At 43.3% G+C, this 23519-nt stretch overlaps 1 protein-coding gene across 2 annotated transcripts in view; it reads right to left on the bottom strand.

The window, feature by feature from the left end:
- Window positions 1-6591: 6591 nt before the first annotated feature.
- Window positions 6592-23519, bottom strand: part of EFTUD1 (elongation factor Tu GTP binding domain containing 1) — a 231874-nt gene continuing 214946 nt past the window's right edge. For both annotated transcript variants that reach the window (XM_006885125.1, XM_006885124.1), the window contains one exon: window positions 6592-6780. In XM_006885125.1, the coding sequence (XP_006885187.1) occupies window positions 6592-6780 (189 nt within the window). The remainder of the gene's footprint in view (window positions 6781-23519) is intronic.

Consider the following 23519-nt stretch of genomic DNA (forward strand, 5'->3'; position numbering starts at 1 on the left):
ATCTCTATTTGCAATTTTTTGAGAAAGCGTTACACCGCCTTCCACAATGGTTTCACCATCTTACATTCCCACCAACAGTGAATAAGAGTTCCAGTTTCTCCACATCCTCACCAGAATTTGTTGCTTGCTGTTCTATTTTGCTATTTTGACTGGGGTGAGATGATATCTCATAGTTGTTTTGATGACTTTTATTAATTTTAGGAAAGATTTTTTCCCCCTAGCTTAGAAAGTATCAAGAGCTCTTTGCTAATGTGAGAGAGGATTATTAGTTTCACCACTTCATAACGAAACACCTACTAATTCCTGGATTTAGCAATTCATTCAACTCTGGGCGCAAACTATTAGCCCAAGTCATGTTTGGTTGTTTAATGAGAGGTCAGAAGGGCCATTTCCCATTCGGATGTCTATTCTCAACTGCGCAAGCACAAAGTCCACTGCCAATCGCGTTGATTCTGATTCACAGAGACCCCACAGGGTAGAGCAGAACGACCTCAGATAGTTTCCGAGGCTGTAGAACACTCTGCTTCATATTCCTTCATGGAGAGGCTGCTGGTCTTGAACTGCAGGCTGTTAGCTTTGCAGCCTGACTTGAACCTACTGTGCCATGAGGGCTACTTCCCAGCGCACAGGTTTGCCCCATTTCTGAATGAAACTATTTTCTGAGCCAGCAAGGATGACTTTGACCCTTAGACACTGGTGGCTTTATCTCATTTTCATGCACGAGGTATATCAGGTGTCCCAACTCCTCCAAGCCTGCCAGAGTGACTGTTCGGTGAGGACTGCTCTGATCCTACATGAATCAGGCACAATCAGTGGGACTTGTTTGGGATGTATGCAGAGCTGGGCTTAGTAAGAGGTGTGGCTGAACAGAACCACTGACTGAGTTTAGCATGGCTATGAATTTAAGCCCTAAGAAATGTCTTTATCCTTATAATAAACATACAATTAGGGTGAGAGGCAAATATTATACAAGAATGTTTGGAGACTAAGGTGCACTTGATCCAGGCCGTGGTCTTTGCCATTACTTGCTATGCATCAGAGAACTGGACAATGACTAGGGATGATAGAAGGAGAATTGATGCCTTTGAGCTGTTGTCCTGGAGAAGAGTATTGAGAATACTATGGACTGCTAGGAAAACAAACAGGTTTGTCCTAGAAAGGGTGAGACCAGGCTGCTCCTTGGAGGCAGGGATTCTGAGGCTTTGTCTGACATACTCAGGACATCTTGCAAGGAGGGACCAGTCCTTGGAGAGGGATATCATGCTTGGGAGGGTCGAGAGACAGAGCAAGAGAGGAAGACCCTGGATGAGATGGTTTGATTCAGTGACTGGGGTAATGGGTGTAGGTGTGTCAGAGACAATAAGATTGGCACAGAATAGAGCAGGGTTCAGGGCTGTTGTATATAGGGTCACTGTGAGTCACAGCGACTTGACAGCACATAACAATAGCAAAAAGCATATATACCACCATGTTGCTGTTGTGTGTCAAGTCAAAACTGATTCACAGATGACCCTTAAGCAGGTTTTCAGAAGCAGTAAATCACTTCGGAGGAGACTGGCCATCCTCTCCCACAGAGCAGCTGAGGGATTGGAACCGTGTGACCCTGGGCTTGCAATGCAACTTCTTATCACTTGGCCACCAGAGCTCCCTAGTATCTACCACCGCAGAGGTTAAAAAAAAAAGCCAGGAAACTGGTCAGGGGTATAGACTATCCCATGTTCTGCCAAAGAAACAAAATATGTCTTAGAGGATGTGCAGCCACGTTGCTCCTTAGAGACAAAGATGGTGAAACTGTCTCACATACATTGGATGTGTTGTCAGCAGGGCCCAATATTTGGAGAAAGACATCATGCTGGGAAAAGGCGAGGGTCAGTAAAAGAGAGGAAGACTCAGAATGAATGAGACAGATTGGCACAGTGACTGAGACAATGAGCCTAAACATGCTGAGGGTGGTGTAGATAGGGCACAGCTTGTGCACATACATGTGCACATACAGATACCAAAGTCTGACCTAGAGTCTGTCCCACCTGGATTTTAAAGACCATCTCAAGAATACGTTTGAGGTCTTGAATACTAATAAGGAAGACCAGATGAACTATGGGTGTATGTCAAGAATATCATCCATGAGGAACAGAAAAGGTTATTACAAAGATGGAAGAAGACAAGACCAAGATGGATGTCAGAAGAGACTCTGAATATTGCAATAGAGCACCAAGAAGCCAAAGCAAAGGGAAGAAATCAAGAAGAAGCTGAATAGAAGATTTCAAAGGGCAGCATGGGAAGACAGAGCATTATAATAAAATGTGCAAAGAGCTGAAGTTGGAAAATCAGAAGAGATGAACTCGCTCAGCATTTATTAAGCTGAAGGAACTGAAAAACAAATTCAAGCCTCAAATTGCTGTAGGTAGAATGCTGAATGACCCAGGAAGCAACAAAAGAAGATGGAAGGATTACAGAGTCACTATACAAAAAAGAACTGGCTGGCACAATTTCATGAAACAATGTATGATTAAAAAGCATTGATGATGAAAGGAAAAGTTCAAGCTGCTCTGAGTGAATTGGGGAAAAAAACAAGGCCCCAGGAATTGATGGAACACCAATAGACATGTTTCAACAAATAGATGCTGCCCTGCATGTATGTGCTCACTAGGTTGTGCCAAGAAAACTGGAGGGCAACTACCACACCAACTGAGTGGAAGAAATCCCTATTTATTCCCATTTAAAAAAAAAGGTGAGCAACAGTGAAAATTATCAACAGTATCATTACCATCACCTGCAAGCAAGATTCTGTTGAAGAGTAGTCAAAAAATGCCTGGGACAATACATCAATAGAGAACGGCCAGAAGTGCAGGCTGAGTTTAGAAGAGGCTGTGGTACTTGGGACATTATAGCCAATGTCACGTGGATCTTGGCTGAGAGCAGAGAATACCAGAGAAATGTCTGTTTCATTGACTATGCATAGGCATTTGACTATGTGGATCACAATAAATTGTAGCTAACTTTGAGAAGAATGGGAATCCCAGAACAGAGGATTGTGCTTATGCAAAACCTCTATTTGGACCAAGAGGCAGTCATCAGAATAGAGCAAGGAAAATACTGCATAGTTCAAAATCAGGAAAACTGTATGCTAAGGATACATCTTATCCCCTTCCCTTTTTAGTCTACCTGTGTACTAGTTCAGGAGGGTGGACTTTCTGAGGTGGAATATGACATCAGGATTGGAGGAAGACTCAACCACCTGTGTTTTGCAGATGACCCAACTTTGCTTACTGAAGCTGAGGAGGACCTGAAGTGCTTGCTGCAGAGGGTCAAGGACTGCAGCCTTCAATATGGATTGACGTTCAACATCAAGAAAACAAAGATTCTTACCACTGACCCAACTGGCAGGATCATGATAGAAAGAGGAGACTGAGATTGCTACCTGCTTCAGCTGGCTTGGTTCCACAATCAACACTCTTGGTACCAGCAGTCAGGAAATCAAAAGACAAATTGCAATGGGAAAATCTGCTGTCAGGGACCTCTCTAGTGTACAACGATGTCAGTCTAGAGACTAAGGTGCACCCAATTCAAACAATGGTCTTTTCAATTTCTTGCTATACATCAGAGAGCTGGACAATGAGTAAGGATGACAGAACTGATGCCTTTGAGTTGCGGTGCTGGAGTATCCAACATACCACGGATTGTTAAAGAGAAAAAGGTATGTCCTTGGAGACAAGGATTTTGAAACTCTGTCTGACATACTTTGGGCATTTAGCCAGGAGGGACATCATGCTTGGAATGGTGGAGGGACAGTGCAAGACTCTGGATGAGATGGATTAACTGAGTGACTGGTGTAATGGGGGTAGGTGTGTTGAACATGGTGAAATTGGCTTAAGATAGAGCAGGTTTCAGAGCTGTTGTACACAGGTTGTAACTCTTACTTATATCCTTCCCCTACCCCTTGTGTACTGTCGAACTGGATCTAACTGACACAGGCAGAGATTGTCCCTCCTTCTGCAGCAGAGCATGGTGGATTCGAACTGCGGACCTTCGGGACTGCAGTACAGCTTCTTGACACTAGGCCCTCAGAATCTTACACACATTCTTGTGGCAACAGACCACAAATAAATGGGAGTTGCTCTTCATACCTTCTCTAGGGAAAAGGCACTTCACCCAAGGACAGAGTAAACCCATTGCTTTCCAGCTGATTCCAACTTATCAGGACCTAGTTACAGAGCAGGGCTGCTCTGAGAGGCTTTCTTAAGGACTTAATCTTTATGGAAGCAGATTGCCAGGCTTTTCTTTCATAGTGCTATTAGGTTGCTTTGAACTACTGACCTTGAGGTTAGAAGCTAAGGGCAAGCTGTGCCATCAAGGCAGCTAGTAAGGATGGGCATTTCCATGGACACTCTCACCCAGGGCACAAACACTACCCTTCTCCTGAGTGCAGACTGGCTTTGGCCCATCTTGATGCTGGCAGCCTCTCTTCCTGTCACCTGGCTGTACTTGTCACCAGGAGTGACCCTGTGGATCCATCTCCACTTGGCTGTTGAGAGGTAGCTCTTCCCTCTTGTCAGAGGGACCATGGCAATGTCAGGGACCTCAGCCTATTTCACTGCCTCACATGTGACCAAACTGATCTCACGCTTTAAAATAGCTAGGAATTTTTTCAAAGAAGCCTTTTAGTTGCTTGAGAGGGTGAGTCAAATAGATGCTATTAGATTCTGTGGGCTGTGAGAGTGAGGGTGCGTGGCTCCCACCTTGCTCCTGGCCCTCATACCCTCCATGGCCAGCAGGACAGCTTTCCTGTCCACTCTCCAAGACTCTCCATCCTGAGCCTCTCCTCTGGGACTGGCTTGTGCCTGGAGTGGCAAGCCAAGAGCCTCTCAACTGTACTACAAAGAATCTTCCAGAGTGAGTACTGATTTTGTGGCTTCCTCAACCCTGCCTTCATCCCAGGCCTGAAGTCCGTCTACAGGAAATCAGTCCTACAAAAGAAGAGGGACTGACAGTTTCTGGGTTCCCTTCCAATTAAACCAACAAACTGAGGGCACGGTTAAGGCATATCCTACCTTGCTGTCAGAGATGGGTGGGGCCTCTACAACTGGGGTCCCCTCATGAATCACACAATAGGGGAGATTGTTCAGGTGGCCGAGCAGCTCCGTTTCTGTGGTCATTTTACAGCACACTATTATCTCCCCCAAACCACGGAGAAGGAAGAGAAGTAATCTATCAACTTGACACACCACTTCCCCCACACTTGTGCAGCTAGCAGGGCCAAAGAGAACACGGGAAGGGCTCCAACTCTTTCTGGGTTATGGCTCTTCTCTTAAATGCAGGATCTGCTGATAAAGTAGAGCCTGAGAATAATTTTTACAGGGTATCTGGCAGGTTGAGTGATGTTATTTACAAAAGCTATAAATCCAAGTGCTAGCTTTCCCCCATGTTATCAAAGTTTCCAAATAAACCAATCCTAGCACAGCTCTCTCAAATTAATTCAAGTATCATTATCTGTTAAACTTAAACAGCCAGTGAATTATCTAACCACACTTTCCCCAAGGTCTTCGTCAATTAGCTTTGACCAGATATGGCAAGGCCCCAAAGGCCAAGGATAGTCTTCAACTGTTAGTAAGAACGACCTAGTTTACACAGGAAACCCATGGAAAGCATTTCTAAATCAAGGCCCTATCTGATAATTTCCTGGGTTATAAAAAGGAATTCTCTCAAAGGGATAAAAAAACCAAAACAAAACCCAGTGCAACAGTCTCAAATTAAAAAATCCATTTATGACTGAGCTGCATTTGTTTCTTAAAATGAGGAGCACCTTAAATAAGGCAACTGTGGAGAGTTAAGAAAATTATTTACAATACAGCAATAACGTCATGCAGACTGGCTAATATTCCTTTGGTATAGATAAGAAGAAATAGCACAATGACAGAACTTGATCTCTTTTTTTTTAAACTTCATTTACACTTGTTTAAATAAGGGAGATGCTGACAGTGACCTGTGAGGGAGGCTATGGACAGAAGGTTTGAAGAGAACTCTCAAACATTCCATGGTTTTGCAAGACAACACTAGAAGTGGATCAGTGGAAACAGTGACTTGTTTAAAGAACTAAAAACCTACTGTTCTCCCCAGTATGTGGTCTCCCCAAGTGTTAAGTGGTGTGATTTAATGATTACATCTAAATAGGTTTCCCCTGCTTGATATTTATGCGGAGAGTGTGCCTGGGGGTCTGACACTGTGTGGGCAGGTGGAGAGGGCTGGAGCCCTGGGTCCGGTGGGGGCTGCCCCTGCAGAAGACCCTGCCCCTGGGGGTCTGCCCCATCACCAAACAGGCTGCTCTTTCCACAGCACATCAAAGGTGGTGTGATCTGCTACCGGTGCAATACTCAACTTCTTGCCTGGCACCAGAATCGATAAAAAAGACTCTCTGAAAACTCTACCATCCTTAAAATATTTATACGGCTCAACTTTATTGAAGTCGAATGCACAAGGTGAAGGATCACGAGGACGCTTTCCTCATCTCGGGCCCTGAAGAGACTCTCTTAATTCGTGAGTCAGGAAGGAATCCACCTGCAGCAGCAGCAGCAGCAGCAGCAGCAGCAGCAGTTACTTATTCTTGCTGAGTGTTCTCTGCTTCTCCGCGTGCTCCACAATCTTCTCCTCCACATAGAGGCCTTTCCGCTTCCGCACAGCGTTCATGTACTTCCGCGCCTGGTTCTCGGAATCGGCCTTCTCCCCAAAGTGCAAGTACTCCTCCTCCGTGGTCGGCACCCAAAACGGGTCGCTGGGGATAACCTTGTGAGAAGAGGGACAGAATGGACTCAGTTAGCAAACACACTTTCATTTTACCCCCTGTATACTGAGCTCCCTGATTCTCACACCTAACCAATGAAGGAAAAAGGTAAGCAACTGCAGGTAAGCTTGTTAGGAATAATAAGCAACAAACATGGAGACGCATGGATGAAGTGGACAAAGGTAAGTAGACAACACAATTTGTGACATATTCTTTGTTCCTAGGGCTATTCCATAAGTAAAAGATGGGATTAATTCTGAATAAAAAACCCCAATAGGACACTGCTGAGTGTAACTGTCTTTTTAAAAAATCATTCTGCTTTTGTTTGCAGCAAAGATCAACATGTGCAAGCTCATTCTAGAATACTTCGAGCTTTTGATCCCAAATTCAACGCAGTGTCCTAATGAACCGGGATGAGCCAGGACCGGGTATTTAGCCCAGGTGAGGGGCAGATGGAAGCAGTGTCCTGGTCTTTTCTCGGAAATTACACACTTACTACTTTTATGCTGAGGACTAACACAGCCCAGGGAAAGGCATGCTGGGTGCAGCTTCTCTCTGAGTCAGCTCTTTGAGGAGAAGGGAGAGCAGCCATGTAGGGAAGTAAAAGAAACTGTGAGAAGGTTAGTCTGGAAGTCAGACAGGGATGAGGGGCTCGGCCCTTCCAGAACCAGCAGATAACGTGAAACTCAAGGAAATCTGAACCTGGACTTTAGGAAGGACTTCTGACCCAAGAGAGAAGACTGCACACATGCCCAGTGCCCTGCTTCTCTCTCTCTCTCTCTCTCTCTCACACACACACACACACACACACACACATCCTTACCCTCAATGAAGAACTAAAAAAAAAAATACCTTTTCAGTGAAAAGAAAATGAGGCCTAAAGAGGGGAATGTACGAATTAAGAGTGGTCAGCACGTTTCCTCAGAAAGCTGAATATAAAAATTCCCTATGACCCAGCTATTCCACTGCTTGGAATATACCAAGAAAATGAGAACTGAGGTACAAATGGAGACTTGTACACCAATGTTCATAGTAGAATTATTCACTATTGCAAGAATAAGGAAACAGTCCAAATGTCCAACCACAATAGAATGGATTGAGAAATAATGGTACATTTACATGATGGAATACGACACAGCATGCAGGAGCAATGATTTTGTAAATTACTACCTAACTTGGGAGGGACTGGAGAACATTAGGTGAGTGAGCTCAGTTCTGTAAGGACAAATAACTGAGTAAGATCATTATTGTAGAACAATGCACGAGGATCCAAGGAGGGGAGAGGGGAACAGAGATGCGGATGGGCGGGGTGTGTGTGTGTGTGTGTGTGTGTGTTAATTATAGGGTCACACAGTTTGTTAATTATAGGGTCACACAATCTGATCGTGGAGGGAGGAGTGGGTAAAGGAAATGGGAAAGATTTGGTGTAAAAAACAATGTATACGGACTTTATAAGTAAACAAATATAAATTACAAATTTTATTTAAAAAGAAAAAAGAGTGGCCAGCAGTGCTAGATAGGTTTTGCTCAGCAGTTAGTAGAAGTTTTGGTGGTGCTGGCCGGCTTCGAGGGTGGGTGTTCTGCAGCAGAATCTCAGCTGGTGGCTCAGGGAAAGTGACAGAAATGGCTGTGAGCAGAACAGCAGACAAGGGTTACCAGATGGAATTCAGACCAAGGCACCATGGCAAGAGTAAGTCCACTGCTTTGGACCTGGCAACCTCAGGAGGGCTTTCCCTGAGTCAGGGTCAGGGTCACTGGGAGTGCACTGTGATTTATGGGTATAAAAGGTCCCCAAGACTTAATTCAGATACACAAGACAATGGGCCACGATACCGAGGCTCATCCCAGAGTATTTACAGCCAGGGAATGTCTACCATGCCACCAGCCAGGCAGAATCAGTGAAGACTCGGGGCCTGGGGCTGCACTGGGCGTGCTGCCATCCAAAGCTGACTCAATGGTCAAAGCACACTCGTCCATTGCAAGCAGGCAGGAAGAGCTGTAAGAGGGAAGCATGGGGGAGCCTTATGGTGGTGATGGGGTAGTTCTGCATCTTGACTCTGGTGAAAGTTACCCAAAGTTTTATGTGACAGGATGACATAGAATTATCCATGCCTGCCTGTCATTCTGTTGTATCTAAGTGGCCATGTTGCTAGAACCTAAGCTGCTGTTATTTCAAATACCAACAAGGATCCCACATGGTAATTAGCTTGCAAACGAAGACATACTACAAAGAAAGGTCCAGTGATCCACTTCTAAAACTAGGAAGTGAAACACACACACACACACACACACACACACCAGTGAATGTACAGAACAGGAGAAAGGGTAGCTGGATTGTTGTTGGCATCACCTGTCACTCTGTCAACACACCTGCCCAAAATACTGGTACAGCATCATGTAGCCTGTAGGTAAAAACACACACTATAGGTTGTTGTGAAAAGTGGAGGGACACTGTATGAAAATCACTTGGTGAAGTAACTGCCATGATGTTTGCCCGGTCCCAAAGCCTGCTGTCTTCCCACACCAAGAAGGTGGGCACCATGAGGATGGTATGTATTCATAGCATATGCTGCCCAATGGTCCTAGTTAAATCAAGTGCATAGGAGTAAGGTCTGTGGACTAGACCCTGTCGATTCCCCTGTGCTGACACTGTACAGTGATACACGGTGCTAACGCTGTGTTGGGGGCTGAAGGGGGCAAAGGACCTCCCTCTGCCTTTGGGGTAACTTCCTGTGAATCTGTAAACACATCAAGATTTAAAAAGGCAGTCATCCATAAGCTGTAATTCTCTTTTTAGAGTCCAACTCTTGAGGGGATTAGGGAAAAATCCTCAACATCAATAAGAAAGCACGTATGTGAATGGCTTTATAAACTGGTTACTATGCATTGCTAATGTGAGAGGGAGTCAGGCTGTGGTTTCTGCTCTTCATGCAAGGAAACAGCCAAACAAAATGCGGAGGTGACAAGAGCCAGAGGGGAGTGTGGCGCTTCTCCAAAGCCAGGAGCAGTCACAGAGGTGGAGTGTGGGTAGCACGCAGGTCACCACGCTGGCTCTGGAGTCAGGCTGCTTCCCCACATGGTGGTATGATCATGGCCAAGTTCTTTTGAACCATCGTGTGCCTCACCCTGCCACCTGTAAGTTGGAGTATGAAGAGGCCACTCTCATTTGCCTGTGTGAGGACCGAATGAATTCATCCAGTCACGCAGAGTGCCCTGTCTGGGAAGCAGTAAAGCACACCCCACCCCCTTAGTGCTGTCTCAGAACCCAGGAGCAGGATCATGAGCCCAAGGACAGCAAAACTGGGGATTGGGGAGCCTGGGTGGCTGGTGCCCCTGCTGTGGTTTTATCAGATGGTCAGGATCTGAAGGCTGAAAAAAATGACCTGCTCCAAGAGCTACAGCCTGCTGTGTGTTGCTCCCAATCCCCTGGAGGGACACAGCTCTGCTCCCTCTTGACCCCCACCCCTGAACTACAATCACATTAAGCATGAAAGAGTGCAGAATTGGCGCCCTGAGGTTGCAGCAGGATGACATGCTTGATATGAGGGCCCAAACCTCAGCAGGGTCTAATGGTACAAAGCGATTAGCAAACCCTCTCTGGGCACCATTAGCATAGTATTGGCAGCTTGCTGGGGTCCTGCCAGATCCAGTGGTATAATGTATATTGTACTGGGAGTTCCTCTGCAGTCTAATTTAGCAAACTTCTCATTTCCAGGGAAGGAAACTCAGAAACAGCTAAATGAGCCAGCAACAGAACCAAGGAGTCAGCAGGGGTATCAGGAAGAAAGGGGAGGAGGGATCAAGGAGGCTGGAAAGTAGGTCTTGCATCAAGGCTCTGAGGTCTGAGGGTGGGGGGAGTTGAGGGAAAGGACTGCTTGGACTTCATACCACACCCAGTTTAGTAGTTTACTGTTTTATTTCAGACAACGCAGATGTCCTAACTATTCTCACTGCACACTAAGCCCTTCAAACTAGCTGTGTGAGTCTGAGTAAGTTGTATTAGCTTCTTGACCTATGATCTATCCCACTACCAGAGTGACAGTAACAGGGGTCTTTCCAACCCCACGTCTGTCCAAAGAACTTTGACTTATCACCTCACTGAATCTTCAGGCAAAGCCTGAGATTCCAGGAAGCAAAGAGGCTGCTCACCACCACCAGCTGCTAAGTGTGTGGCTCATCTGTAAAGAGAGGCCGCCCTGGACTCTGTCAGCAACTGAAGCTCTCTTCTGACCTTGGGCCTTTGCCATGGCTTCTGTGTTGGGAAGACAAAAATGATTTTTTTTAAGGGTAGGTATCCTGTGCATCTGAGAGCTGGACGATGAGTATGACAGAAGCATTATGAATGTCTTTGAGTCGTGTTGGAGAAGAGAACTGAGTATCCTATTGACTGCCAAAGGAACGAACAGGTATGCCTTGGAAAAGGTGCAGCTGGAGGGCTCCTTGAAAACAAGGATGACAAAGCTTCTCATACTTGGGACATGTTGCTAGGAAAGGCTATTCCTAGGAAAGGGGCATCATGCTTGGAAGGGTGGAGGGTCAGTGAAAAAGCAAAGACTCCCCTCGAGATGGATTGACACAGTGACTGCAGCAACTGGCTCAAGTGTATCAGAGACAGGGAGGATGGTCCAGGATGGGACAGGGGTCAGGTCTGTTGTTCACAGGGTCACTTTGAGTTGTACCTGATTTGATGGTACCTAACAACAGCAACAACAACAATCCTTAGTTTGATTAGCAAAACCTCTAAGGGTACCATTAGCATAGTACCGGCAAGCTGCTGGATCATTCAACAACCACAGTAGCAGCAGTCAAGAAATCAAGATACAATGCAACAACGAATGACTGGAAATCCAAAATCTCTGTAAATGTTCATTAAAATTAATAATATAAAATAAAATTAAAATAAAAAAGAAACCAAGATACGCTGTATTGGGAAACATGGCATCAAGGACCTCGCTAAAAGTGCTAAAGATGATGCCAATGTATAGACTCGGGTGCACCTGATCCAAGCTAAGCTATTTGTAATTGCTTCCTAGGTATCTGAAAGTTGGAAAATGAAGGAGGACAGAAGAACTGGTGCCAGTGAACTGTGGTGCTAGCAGAGAACACCGAGTGTCTCAGACTGCCAAAGGAACAAACAAGCCTGTCTTGGAGTAGGTGCCACTGAGGTGTTCCTTAGCGGCTAGGATGGTGAAATTCCATCTCACAAACTTTGAGTGTTCAGGAAGTGCTAGTCTTTGGAAGAAGACATCATGCTGGAAGAGGCAGAGGGTAAGTGAAATTGAGGAAGATTCTCAGTGAGCAGGGCTGACACAGGGACTGTAACAGTGGGCTCAGGCGTGGTACAGATTGTGAGGGTGGTGAGAGACAGGGCAAGGTGCAGATCTGTTGTTCACAGGCTCACTGTGAGTCACGGGGGACCTGAAAGCATAGGACAATAAGCCTTACTATGTGTATGTGCATGTTTCAACGTATGATGACTGAATGAGCGACTGTATACCTGTCTTGATTACAGCATGCTAAAGTTCTTATTAAAAAAAAATAGGTATTTTCCTTTCTTCCAGAGTTCTGGAACACTTGTATAAGTAGGCAGGCAACGGTAAGGCAGCACACTATGAGGGGATGTGGAGGTGCTGAGGGAGGAAGGCTGAGACAGGGCAAAGATGCAGCTGTGGGTGGGGAACTTGTTGAGTGCAAGTGACTAGTACTGAAGTTTCCTAAAAGTGGCTTTCCCCTCAGTGCCATCAAATTAGAATAACTCATAGCCAACACTCCATTGGGTTTTCAGAGTCAGTAAACACATGAAAGGAGATTGTTCACTAGTAAACAGCTGATAGTGGACTAGACAAGCCATCCCATGGCAGACCAATGAGGATTCAGGGGGTACCATGAGGATCTGAGGTCACCTGTTCCCCTCCATTACGAGGTCATATAATCCTGTCCTTGCTGGAGGAAGGACGGAGAACATCAGAGAAATGATCTGAACAGCCACAGAAAGACTACTTTAAAAGTCTATGATGTCACCAGTTTAAGGCTTCTTAAAGTTGCCCTAGTCAGCTGGGACGTGGATCCTTTATAGAACATCAAGAAGGTACACATTCTTAGCATGTCTGAGTGGTAGTAGTGATATATTTTCAATCTGCTAAAAAAGTGACAAATTCTACCGTGAGAAGGAAATGAGGGGCTAGGTGAGAGATGCCAGACTCAGGCTGGACAATTTAAGATAAGAGTCCTATTCTTTTAACAAAATCAAAGATCATGGATTTTCAGAAGTTTTGACTTGGCATCCTGGACCTACTTCTGAGGTTTGTTCAGTTTGTTTCCACATGGTTCTGGATTCAGTTCTTACAGTCAGCCTGTCTGCCCTGGGGGACTCCTGCAGATACTCAACTCCAGACCCAGGCCCACTGCGCTTGCTCCAGGGTGGGTGTTCTGTTTTCAGCACTGCAACTCCTGTATCTCAGTTGGAAACCTTGATGCCACCTGCCACCACATGCCCAATGAGCTCTAAAAAGGGGACACAGCAATCCCTGGATGCCACAGGTTGGTTTTGGATTTCTCCATGTGGAGAAAAGCCTTCAAGGCTGCGCTCCCACATGGGAGGAGGAGGTGCATTCTACTATCTGGCTTTCCCAGAACTCACCTGCCTGGAGGGAGAATATTCTTTATAAGTCAACAGCTGGGAGAGATGCCATTTCTAACTCATACAAAGGTACCACAAGTGCTAGCCTGGGAATTTTTTTTTTTTTTTAAAAAGAGAAAATCAAGACAGAAAATGCACTGGAGCTCCATTTCTTTCTTATTACTGCCCACTTTTCACGTGACAGTGGCTGGCAGGTGGGGAACATTCTTGTCCAAAACAAACATCTTCATGTGATCCTGTGATCACATCTTCCTCACCCCAGATGAACTGTGTGTGGTTGCCTTGTGGGGCAATCTCAGTACTAAATGGCCAATCCTGAGGTGATACTGACATACGTGCATAACAGCACTGCCTGGTAATATTTTCCTTTCTGTGTCTGTTATTAGCTGCTTTTCTTTCTTTTTTCATAAAAGGGTAAAACATAGAAAGAGAAATTATGAAATTGCTGACTCCAAAGGTTTCCTCATGGAAAATGCCTGTAATTTTATTTTCTCTATTTTTTGAAGCATTTTCTCTCAAAAGCTCTTGATTGTAAATTATATGGTGTGGCAGAATACAAATGGGAAAAAAGGGGCCTTGGAATGAGAAGCCAGCTCTCAACAACTGTGTTATTTCCAAACCCAACTATGGGGGAGAGTCGAGACAGCCAAGATCAATGACATTTAATTATTATGCAGTTTTTTAAGACTTTCAACGATTTGAAGCTTTGGGGAACAGGACCATGGCAGGTGGCAAAAAGATGACAGGAGGATGGTATGAAACTGGAGCAAAACTTTCCTTGACAAGATTTTTCTCTAAAGTTATGTATTAAGACACCCATTTTTAAAAACAAGCTATAACTAAGCCAAGATTCTAATATTTAAAAAGAACAAAATTGTTAAGTATGTCAGATTTACTTTCAACTTTTCTCCCCCCCGTTCTGATTGAAAATCAGTAATAGCTCCCATAACCAAAACCTGATTACTCACCCCAACAATCGTCCGATATTCTCCTTCATTAACCTCCACTAAGCTCACTGTCCTTTGTTGGCTGTGACTCCCAGCACCCCTGTAAGGCAGAGCAGGACTGCCCGGTGGGGTTTGTGAGGCTCTTCATCTGAAGCAGATGGTGTCATCTTTCTTCTGAGAACAGCTGGTGGGTACGAACCTCTGACCCTCTGCTTAGCTTTCAAATGCTTAGCCTATGGTACCATCAGTGCTCCCAATGATCATTAGCCAATAAAGAGATGCAAACCAAAATATGGTGAGATACCATCTTAACTCAGCTACTTCCTTCACTTCCCCCTGCACATCCACCCTAAAATGGCACTGATTTAAAAAACAAAACAAAACCAAACCAACCCAAACAGGTAACAAGTTATTTTCGAAGATGTAAGGAGATTAGAGGGCTTATTCATGGCTGGTGGGACTACCATTAAGGAAAATGATATGGTGCTTTCTGAAAAATTTTACAAATAGAAGTACCTAAGTACCTTATTCTCTAGCATTCCACTTCTAGATATTTATGCTAACGAAAAGCAAAATCCTCTGAGTCACTTTCATGAGACACCAGAACCTTTAACCACAACACTACTGGGGCTTCTTGGAGGTATACCACTTGTTTTTGTTAGGTGCCTCTGAGTCAAGTACGACTCATAGTGACCCTATGAACAAAATATCTAAACCCTGTTCTATCCTGTGCCATCCTCACACTTGCTGACAAGAGCCCATTGCAGTAGTTATCGCATCAATCCACCTGGTTGAGGGTCTTCTTCTCCTTCACCGACCTTCTACCCTTCCCAGCATCACGTCCTTCTCCAAGACAACACCTCCTAGCAACATGCCTACAGTATATGAAGTGAAGCCTCATCATTCTTGCCTCCAAAGAGCATTCCAGCTGCACCTCTCCAGGATATATCTGTTCTCTTGGCGGTCCATGGGATGTTCAGTGCTCTTCTCCAACACCACAGTTCAAAGGTGTCAATTCTTCTGTCATCTTTATTCATTGTCCAGCTCTCAGATGCATAGCAAGTAATCAGAAAGACTCTGACCTGAATCAGACACACTTTAGTCCTCACACTGACATAATTATTTCTCAATAAATTAGAGAAGTCCCAAACTACAGATTTTCACAGTGCAGTGTGTCTCCTTATTTCCTGACTGCTGGCACCAAGGGTGTTAATTGTGGATCCAAGCAAGATGAAGTTATTGACAGTTTCAGACTTCTCTCCATCTATCATAATGCTGCCTATTGGTCCAGTGGTAAGAATCTTTGTTTTCTTAATATTGAGATGCAATCCATACAAAAGGCTGCATTCCTTGATCTTCTGCAACAAGTGCTTCAAGTCCTCATTACTTTCAGCAAGCAAGGTGGTGTCATCTGTGTAACATAGGTTTTTGATGAGTCTCCCCCCAATCCTGATGCCACACTCCTCTTCATAGGGTCCAGCTTCTAGGATAACTTGCCCAGCACACAGACTGAATAGATAAAGAGAGCAAATCCGACTCTGACATGCTCCCTTCTTGATTTTAAATCATGCAGTGTTCCCTGCTCTGTTGGCACAACAGCCTCCTGGTCCAGGTATAGGTTCAATATGTATGAGCACAAGCAAGTGCTCTGGGATTCCCAATTCTTCTCAATGTCAGCCACAACTTGTTATGATCCACACAGTCAATGTCTTCGCACAGCTCATAAAGCACAAATAGACATTCTTCTGGTATTCCTTACTTTCAGCCATGACATCAGCAATGATATCCCTCTTTTGCTACAACCTCTTCTAAGTACTTTCTAAACTTATGGCAGTTCCCTATCTATGTACAGTTCTAGCCATTTTTGAATGATCTTCAGCAGTATTTTGCTTGCATATGATATTAATGATATTGTTTGATAGTTTCCACATTCAGTTGGATCACTTTTCTTGAGAATGGTAGCAAATATAGACTTCTTTGAATCTGTTGGCTAGAGAGCTGTCTTCCAAATTTCCTGGTATAGACTGGAGAGCACATCCAAGGCTGCATCTGTTAATTGAGACAAGTCAGTTGGTATCCCATCGATTCCTGGGGCCTTATATTTTGCTAGTGCCTTCAATGCAGCTTCTACTTCCTCCTTCATTACCATGGGCTCCTATTCATATGGTACTTCCTGAAATTTTTCAGTGTCAGTTCTTTCTGGTATAGTGATTTGGTGTATTCCCTCCATCTTCTTTTGATGCTTTCTGGGTCATTCAATATATTGCCCTTAGCAACTTTCAATATTGTGACACGAAGCTTAAATTTGTATTACAGTTCTGTCAGCTTGGGAAATGCAGAATGAGTTCTTCCCTTTTTATTCTCAATCCCAGCTCTCTGCACATTCCATTGTAATAATTTGCTATGTCCTCCTGAAGTGGCCTTTGAAATCTCTGTTCAGCTCTTTTACTTCAACATGTTTTCCTTTTGTTTCAGCTTTTCGATGCTCCAGTGCAATCTTTAGTCTCTTCAGACATACATTTACATTTTTTCCTTTCTCTTTTGTAATGACCTTTTGCTTTCTTCATGGATCATATCCTTGATATCATCCCACAACTCACCTGGTCTTCAATCATTGGTGTTCAATGCTTCAAACCTATTCTTAAAATAATCTTGAAATTCAGATGGAATTGGTTCAAGATCATATCTTGGTTCCTGTGGACACTAGAGACTTAAAAGTAAAGGCTTAGATATACATATGCACAACTATGCAAACAAACTGCTGCTTTATTCACAATAGCAAACAAATGGAAACCATCGAAGTGTCCATCAGCAGATGAACAGATAAGCAAACTGTGGTACAAACACACAATGGAAGGCTATACAACCATGAAGAACAGTGATGAGTCCCTAAAACATATTATGAGAAAGTTGGGCCTAGAGGGCACAGAAGGATAAATAATTTATGATCTCTCTTTTATAAGAAGACAATAATAGATTTAAAAAAAATCATCAATGCTGTTGAATAGAAACCAGTCATAGCGGACCTTCCAGCAGGTTTTCAAAGGCTACACAGGGAATTACAGGAGAATGCCCATCTTTCTTCCAAGGAGCAGCTGGTGGATTCGAACTGCCAAGGAGTTAGTTGAGGCCTTTCAGTTCGCAGCAGTTCTCTAAGGCCTACACCACCAGAGCTCCCTGTCAGGTAGCAGAGAGAGGGGTGAGAGGGATAAAGTATGCTTAGATTAGAGAGACTTGCTAAGACACCAAACATGGATTAGTGAGCACAGCACAGCCAAAGGGAACATGGTGTGTAAGCACAGGGGATGAGTATACACAGGCTGGTAAATGGGAGGTCCAGGTGTGTTCCTAAGGAGAACAAATCAAAGTATCTACAGATACATGTAAATATGTGAATGTGAGCACGTTTAACCCTGAAGCCACAAACAGGATACACCACAGACATAACCAAACCCAGAAACAGCTTTGTCCCTCATGGGACGGTCAATTGGCACAAGACAGTTGTCATGATCTACATTCTAGTGACGTGAATAGCATTCATAGAGACATGAGTAAAAACAGCTACGGGTCTCCACTGGCCAAGACCAACTGTAAAAAGGGAATGAAAAGCACAGAGCCAGGTGTATACAAACACAGCCTCTATTCTGAGAGTGGAAGAGCTCGATGGTACCCGACTACTCACTGACTGTTCTGTCCAGAGTCCTAATAGATGGTCCTGGATAGAACAAAAGACAAATGGAAGCAGAACTCAAATTCTTAAGTTAAAAAAAAAAGGATACAAAGGAAAAAATCCAGACAAACTGAAACAGTAGAGAACAGAGGACTCCCTGACACTAGCACCCTGGGACAGTTACCCCAAGACCTGGAACTGAGACTATCCCCTGAGGTCACCCTTTAGTGAACTAAGAGAGTCCAGACAAAATAAAGGATTAGGGGCTCTACTTAAAAGCCAGCAGTGTGATACCAAAAGATCAATGATGACTCGAAAGCAGAGATGAGATTAGGGGGCAGAGAAATCAGAGGAACAGAACAAAGAGAACACAATAAGAATGCTGACATACTGTGATAAATGTAATGAATGTCAACCCAACAATCTGTGTAAAAACTGTCAACTAGGAACTTAACTTCACCAAAATCTCTATAAAATAGTATCTTAAAACCCCCAGAAACAATCCGTACAGTAACACCTTGCTATTTCTCTATCAAGTTATTTAAACTGTCCTTAAATATCCAACTAGTCTCAGGTGGGTACATGCTCCCTAAGTTGGAGGTGGCGGTGTTTCTGTGGGAAGAGTTATAGACACTTTCTATGAAGGACCAGACAGGAAATGCTTTAGGCTTTCCAAGTGGGACAGTCTCTGTTACAACTTAAGTCCAATCATAGCCACAGAAAAATAGGCAAATGGATGGGTAAGGCTGTATTTCAACCCAACCAATGGATCCTAATTTGCTGTTCCCTGATAGTTAAAACCTGCATTTCTTGGTCTCCTGGTTGGGTGTGGCCATGTCAAATACGGCCACGTGACCAGTTCTAGGCACTGGGGAATAAAGTGATGTGTGCACCATCTCAGTCATGTCTGTAAAGGAAGGAGTATGACTCCCTCCTTAGACATCAGTGTTGGGAAAGGGCACGCTGCTCCTTTCATCAGTGTGGCCTGCTTCTAAGACTCAGACAAAACAGAAAGGCCCTTCCGCCTTTTCCCTTTATCAGAAGAGTCTTATCTGTTTCCTAACCAACCAACCTGACATTTAGGAAATGATGAGAACTTAAAGAGATATTTTTTAAACAAACAACAGAAATCATGAATTCCGTTGTGTAAGTCTTCCAATGATGATGTCACCACAAGAGCTTTGAAGGTCTGCTTTAGATCTGTAGGCCCAGGGATGCCTTTGGCTCTACCTGCCCCATGTTCTGGGATCAAACATGCTATGTCCCAGTTCTTATGCCCTAGTGTGGATCAAGGGTATCTTCATGAGATGAGTGACCTATCATTGTTAAGTGTCTCAGTTCTACAGACAGTTTTCAGGAAAACCAGTATCAGTAAAGTTAAGTGTCTCACTTCTGAAGGTCATTACACTGAAGTAGAACGAATCTCTTCCTGTTCCACTTATCACTAGCTCCACTGCCCTCAATCAAACATCTGATTACTAAAATCTATGGTGGAGGGCTCTGTAATGATGTTTTCATTAGGAACATCAGCAGTACATTTATATTACAGACATATCATTCTTCAGGAGTTGCTTTTTTAAAAAACACACCCACTCTTAATTCTCAATGATATAAGCTCTCATGTGAAAGTAGAATGTCAAAAACCACACCTAAAAGGCTGGAAATTTAGATAGATGGGAAATTCCTAGCCATAAGCTGGAAGATTAACAAATAACTCATAGGTTTTAGGGCTATTATTTCTTACATAATGAAATACAGTAACAATCTATCAGATATTAAACAGATAAAAAAATGTACAGAAAAAATACTGCACTGCAAATCACTGCTTAAAAGGGTGAGTTTGCCTTGACCAAAACAAAAACAAAGTAACTTAAATCAGAAGACCACTAACCTTAGTTCTATCAAGAATTAAGAACAAGTGGGACCTGTTTGAATTTTCAGAGGAAAAGTAGACACAATGTTGAGCCATGAACTGGCACATCTACTTGCATCAATCTAGGTAATTTGAACTTAGGGAATTCAAATGAAATTTGCCCTACTCAAAGTCAGCTGTGTTTTGTCTTTGGTGTTTTTTTTGTTTTGGGTTTTTTTTTTTAAGTGTCACCCTTCTTTATTGTCTGACTCATTTAATCATAAATTTTAAATTTTCTTTTGAAAAGAAATGTCTCATTCAATTACTCCAGTTTTCCTTTACCATTTAAATTTAAAGAATTCATTTAAAAATATTCTGGAGAAAGGACACTCAGCACTTACCTGAAACCATGAGTTTTGTTCAAAGACCCTGAATTATTTGCCTGAGGCTCAGTGCAATACGAGAGCATGTTAAAATGACTGTAGTATTGTGGTTGCTGTGTGGAATACTATTTAGTCGGAACCGACCCATAGCTGACCCTCCAGCAGGTTTTCAAAAGTAGTTAATCACATGAGGGGAGAACACCCATGCCCTCGTGAAGTAGCTGGTGGATTTGAACTGCTTGCCTTTGAGAATATAGGGCCACTTCCTACCAGAGCGCCCATGTGGTACTGTGGAGTTTATTACTGAAAAATCACTTTTCTAGCCACTAAACTTTACTTTGCAAGGTGGGTGGGTGGGAATATGTAAATAGAGTCAGTTAGCCTATTCACAAAGGGAATGGCTATCTTACCAGTCCATAAGAGGACTGGCTAATCTCACCGCTAAACTAGGTGAACCCAGCAGCAGAATTAGGAGATTTCCCCACCATCAAAGAAGAAACAAGAGAAAGAATGCGATGTGTCTTTTCAGAGCAACAGACATAAGCAAACCAAAGAACCAAGAGGAGATGGTGCTACCCTGGGACTGCTACCCACCAGGAACAGAATCAGAGCTAAAGAGCATTTTCCCAAGTTTGTTGGACAACTAGTGGTAGGGGACAAATTCATTACTGGCACAGGTGAGAACTTCGTAACATTGGCCCTATGCTGTAAGGGTCAAAGCTGAGGTGACCTGCGAGCACATTTAGGAAACTTTCTTGACCAAATTCTGCTATTAACCTGGATTACAAAGTTTTAACTTCCCCAATATGGTTCTGTGACCTATCAGATTCTGGGCACAGTAAAGCAGTAAGATTAGTATTAAGATGAGTAGAAAGAGCTATGGGAGTGTGAGGGACATGTCTGACCTCATAGGAATTGGTTTTGTGTTGCTGATGCTGTTGACAGGGACAGTTCCCCTTTGTGAAGTTGGTAAAGGTCAGATATGGCTGTCTCCATATGTCCCCTTGCTCTTTTTACAGGTACAGACTCAGAGAATGACAAAGTACTCTCTACACTAATGAGAGCTTGCCAGTGTTTGACCCTAGATTAGGTATTTAACACCCCTTATTTCAGATGAAAGTAAGTGGCAGGATTATTGTCTAAATCAGGTCTGTCTGACTTTAAAGCCCATGCTTCTTCCACTAACATCACAAACTTCCATGACAAAAGTAGAAGATATGAGATCATGTACATTCACTATAAACTACTACATTGGTATCTACCTCTCTAATTACTATTAGAGGTCGAGCCCAGAGTGGAAGTCAATCGAAATGAGGAGAAACAGCTGCAAATATCTTTAATAGTTAGAACATGAAATGACTGGAGTATGAATGCTGGAAAACTAGAACTTGTGAAAAATGAAATAGCATGAACATCAGCATTCTATCAGGGAGATGAGATGGACTGGCTTTGGCTACTGTAAGAATGGTATTGCATTCAAAATGAAGACGACAATTTCAAGTTCCATCCTGAAGGATAGGATGCATACAAGGACACCTGTTAATACAACCTTTATTCAAATATATGCACTAAAAGCTAAAACCAAAGAGGAGGAAATTGAAGATTTTTATAAAATTTTGCTGTCCAAAACTGACCAAATATACAATTAAGATGTGTTAATGGTAACTGATGACTGGAATTCAAAACTTGGAGGCAAGAAACAGAATGACTGAATTTTGCATGTTTGATGATTTACTCATTGCAAATGCTGTTGTTATGTGCTGTCGAGTCACCTGCGACTCATAGCAACCCTATGTATAACAGCCCTAAACCCTGCTCTATCCTGAGCCAATTTTATTGTCTCTGACACACCCACCCCCATTACCCAGTCACTGAATCAATCCATCTCATCGAGGGTTTTCCTCTCCTATGCTATCCCTCCACCTTCCCAAATATGATGTCCCTCTCCAAGGACTGATTCTTTCTTGCAACATGTCCAAAGTATGTCAGAAGAAGCTTCAGAATCCTTACCTCCAAGGAGAAGTCTGATTTAACCATCCCTAGGATGAACCTGTTTGTTCTCTTAGGAGTCCATGGTATACAAAATTCTCTTATCCAACAGCACAGCTCAAAGGCAACAATTCTCCTATCATCCCTAGTCATTGCCTAGCTCTCTAATGCATAGCAATTGATTGCTAAGACCATGGCCTGTATCTAATACATCTTAGTCTCCAGACTGACACAGTTGCTCTTCAGTGCTTTTTCAAAAAACACCTATGGTGACTACAATTAGACCTCAACAGGTAAGACTGCAGAGGACTCAGACTGACTTTATGTGTGGAAGAAACTGCTGGACCACAACCTCAGCAGTCAAAAGCAGGCCAAGTGCTGACTGTGGAACAGACCATCAATTACTCAGTTTAAACTGAAGCTGAAGAAAATTAAAAGAAGTCCACAAGAACCAAATATGATCTTAGATCTATTCTACTTGAATTTAAAAATCATCTTAAGAAGAGGTTTGGAAGCACTGATTGGCAGTGATTGAAGACCAGATGAGTTGTTGGGTTGTTGGATGATACCAAGGATATTATCCATGAAGAGAACAAAAAAGTCATTGCAAAGACAGAGGAGAAAGAAAAACCAAAATGAATGTCAGACGAAACTCTGAAAATTGCACTAGTATGTCAAGAAGCCACAACAAAGAGATGCTGAAGAGAAGATTTAAAAGGGCAGCTCTAGAAGACAAAGCAAACTACTATAATGTAATGTGCAGAAACCTAGACTTGGAGAATAAAAAGGGAAGAACTCGCTCAGCATTTCTCAAGGAAAAAAACTGAAAAACAAATTCAAGCTTCGATTTGCAATACTTAGAGATGCTGTAGGCGAACTCTTGACTGATCCAGGAAACATAAAAAGATGATGGAGGAAATACACAGAATCATTGGACCAAAAAAAAAAATTGGCCTAAATGGAAATATTTCAGGAAGTACAATGTGATCAAGAGTCAATGGTAATGAAGGAAGACGTTCAAGCTGCATTAAAGACAGTGGCAAAATACAGGGCCCCAGGAATCTATGGGGTACTAACTGACATGTTTGAAAAGACAGACGTAGCCCTGGATGTGCTCACCAGTCTATACAGGAAATTTGGAAAACTATTACTTGGCTGGCTGACTGGAAGAGATCCATATTTGTTCCCATTGCTAAGAAAGGTGATCCAACAGAATGTGGAAATTATCAAACAATATCATTAATATCATATGTAAGCAAA

Source organism: Elephantulus edwardii, unplaced genomic scaffold (assembly GCF_000299155.1).
Source record: "Elephantulus edwardii isolate Elephantulus edwardi_28Jun2011 unplaced genomic scaffold, EleEdw1.0 scaffold00041, whole genome shotgun sequence".
NCBI lineage: Eukaryota > Metazoa > Chordata > Mammalia > Macroscelidea > Macroscelididae > Elephantulus > Elephantulus edwardii.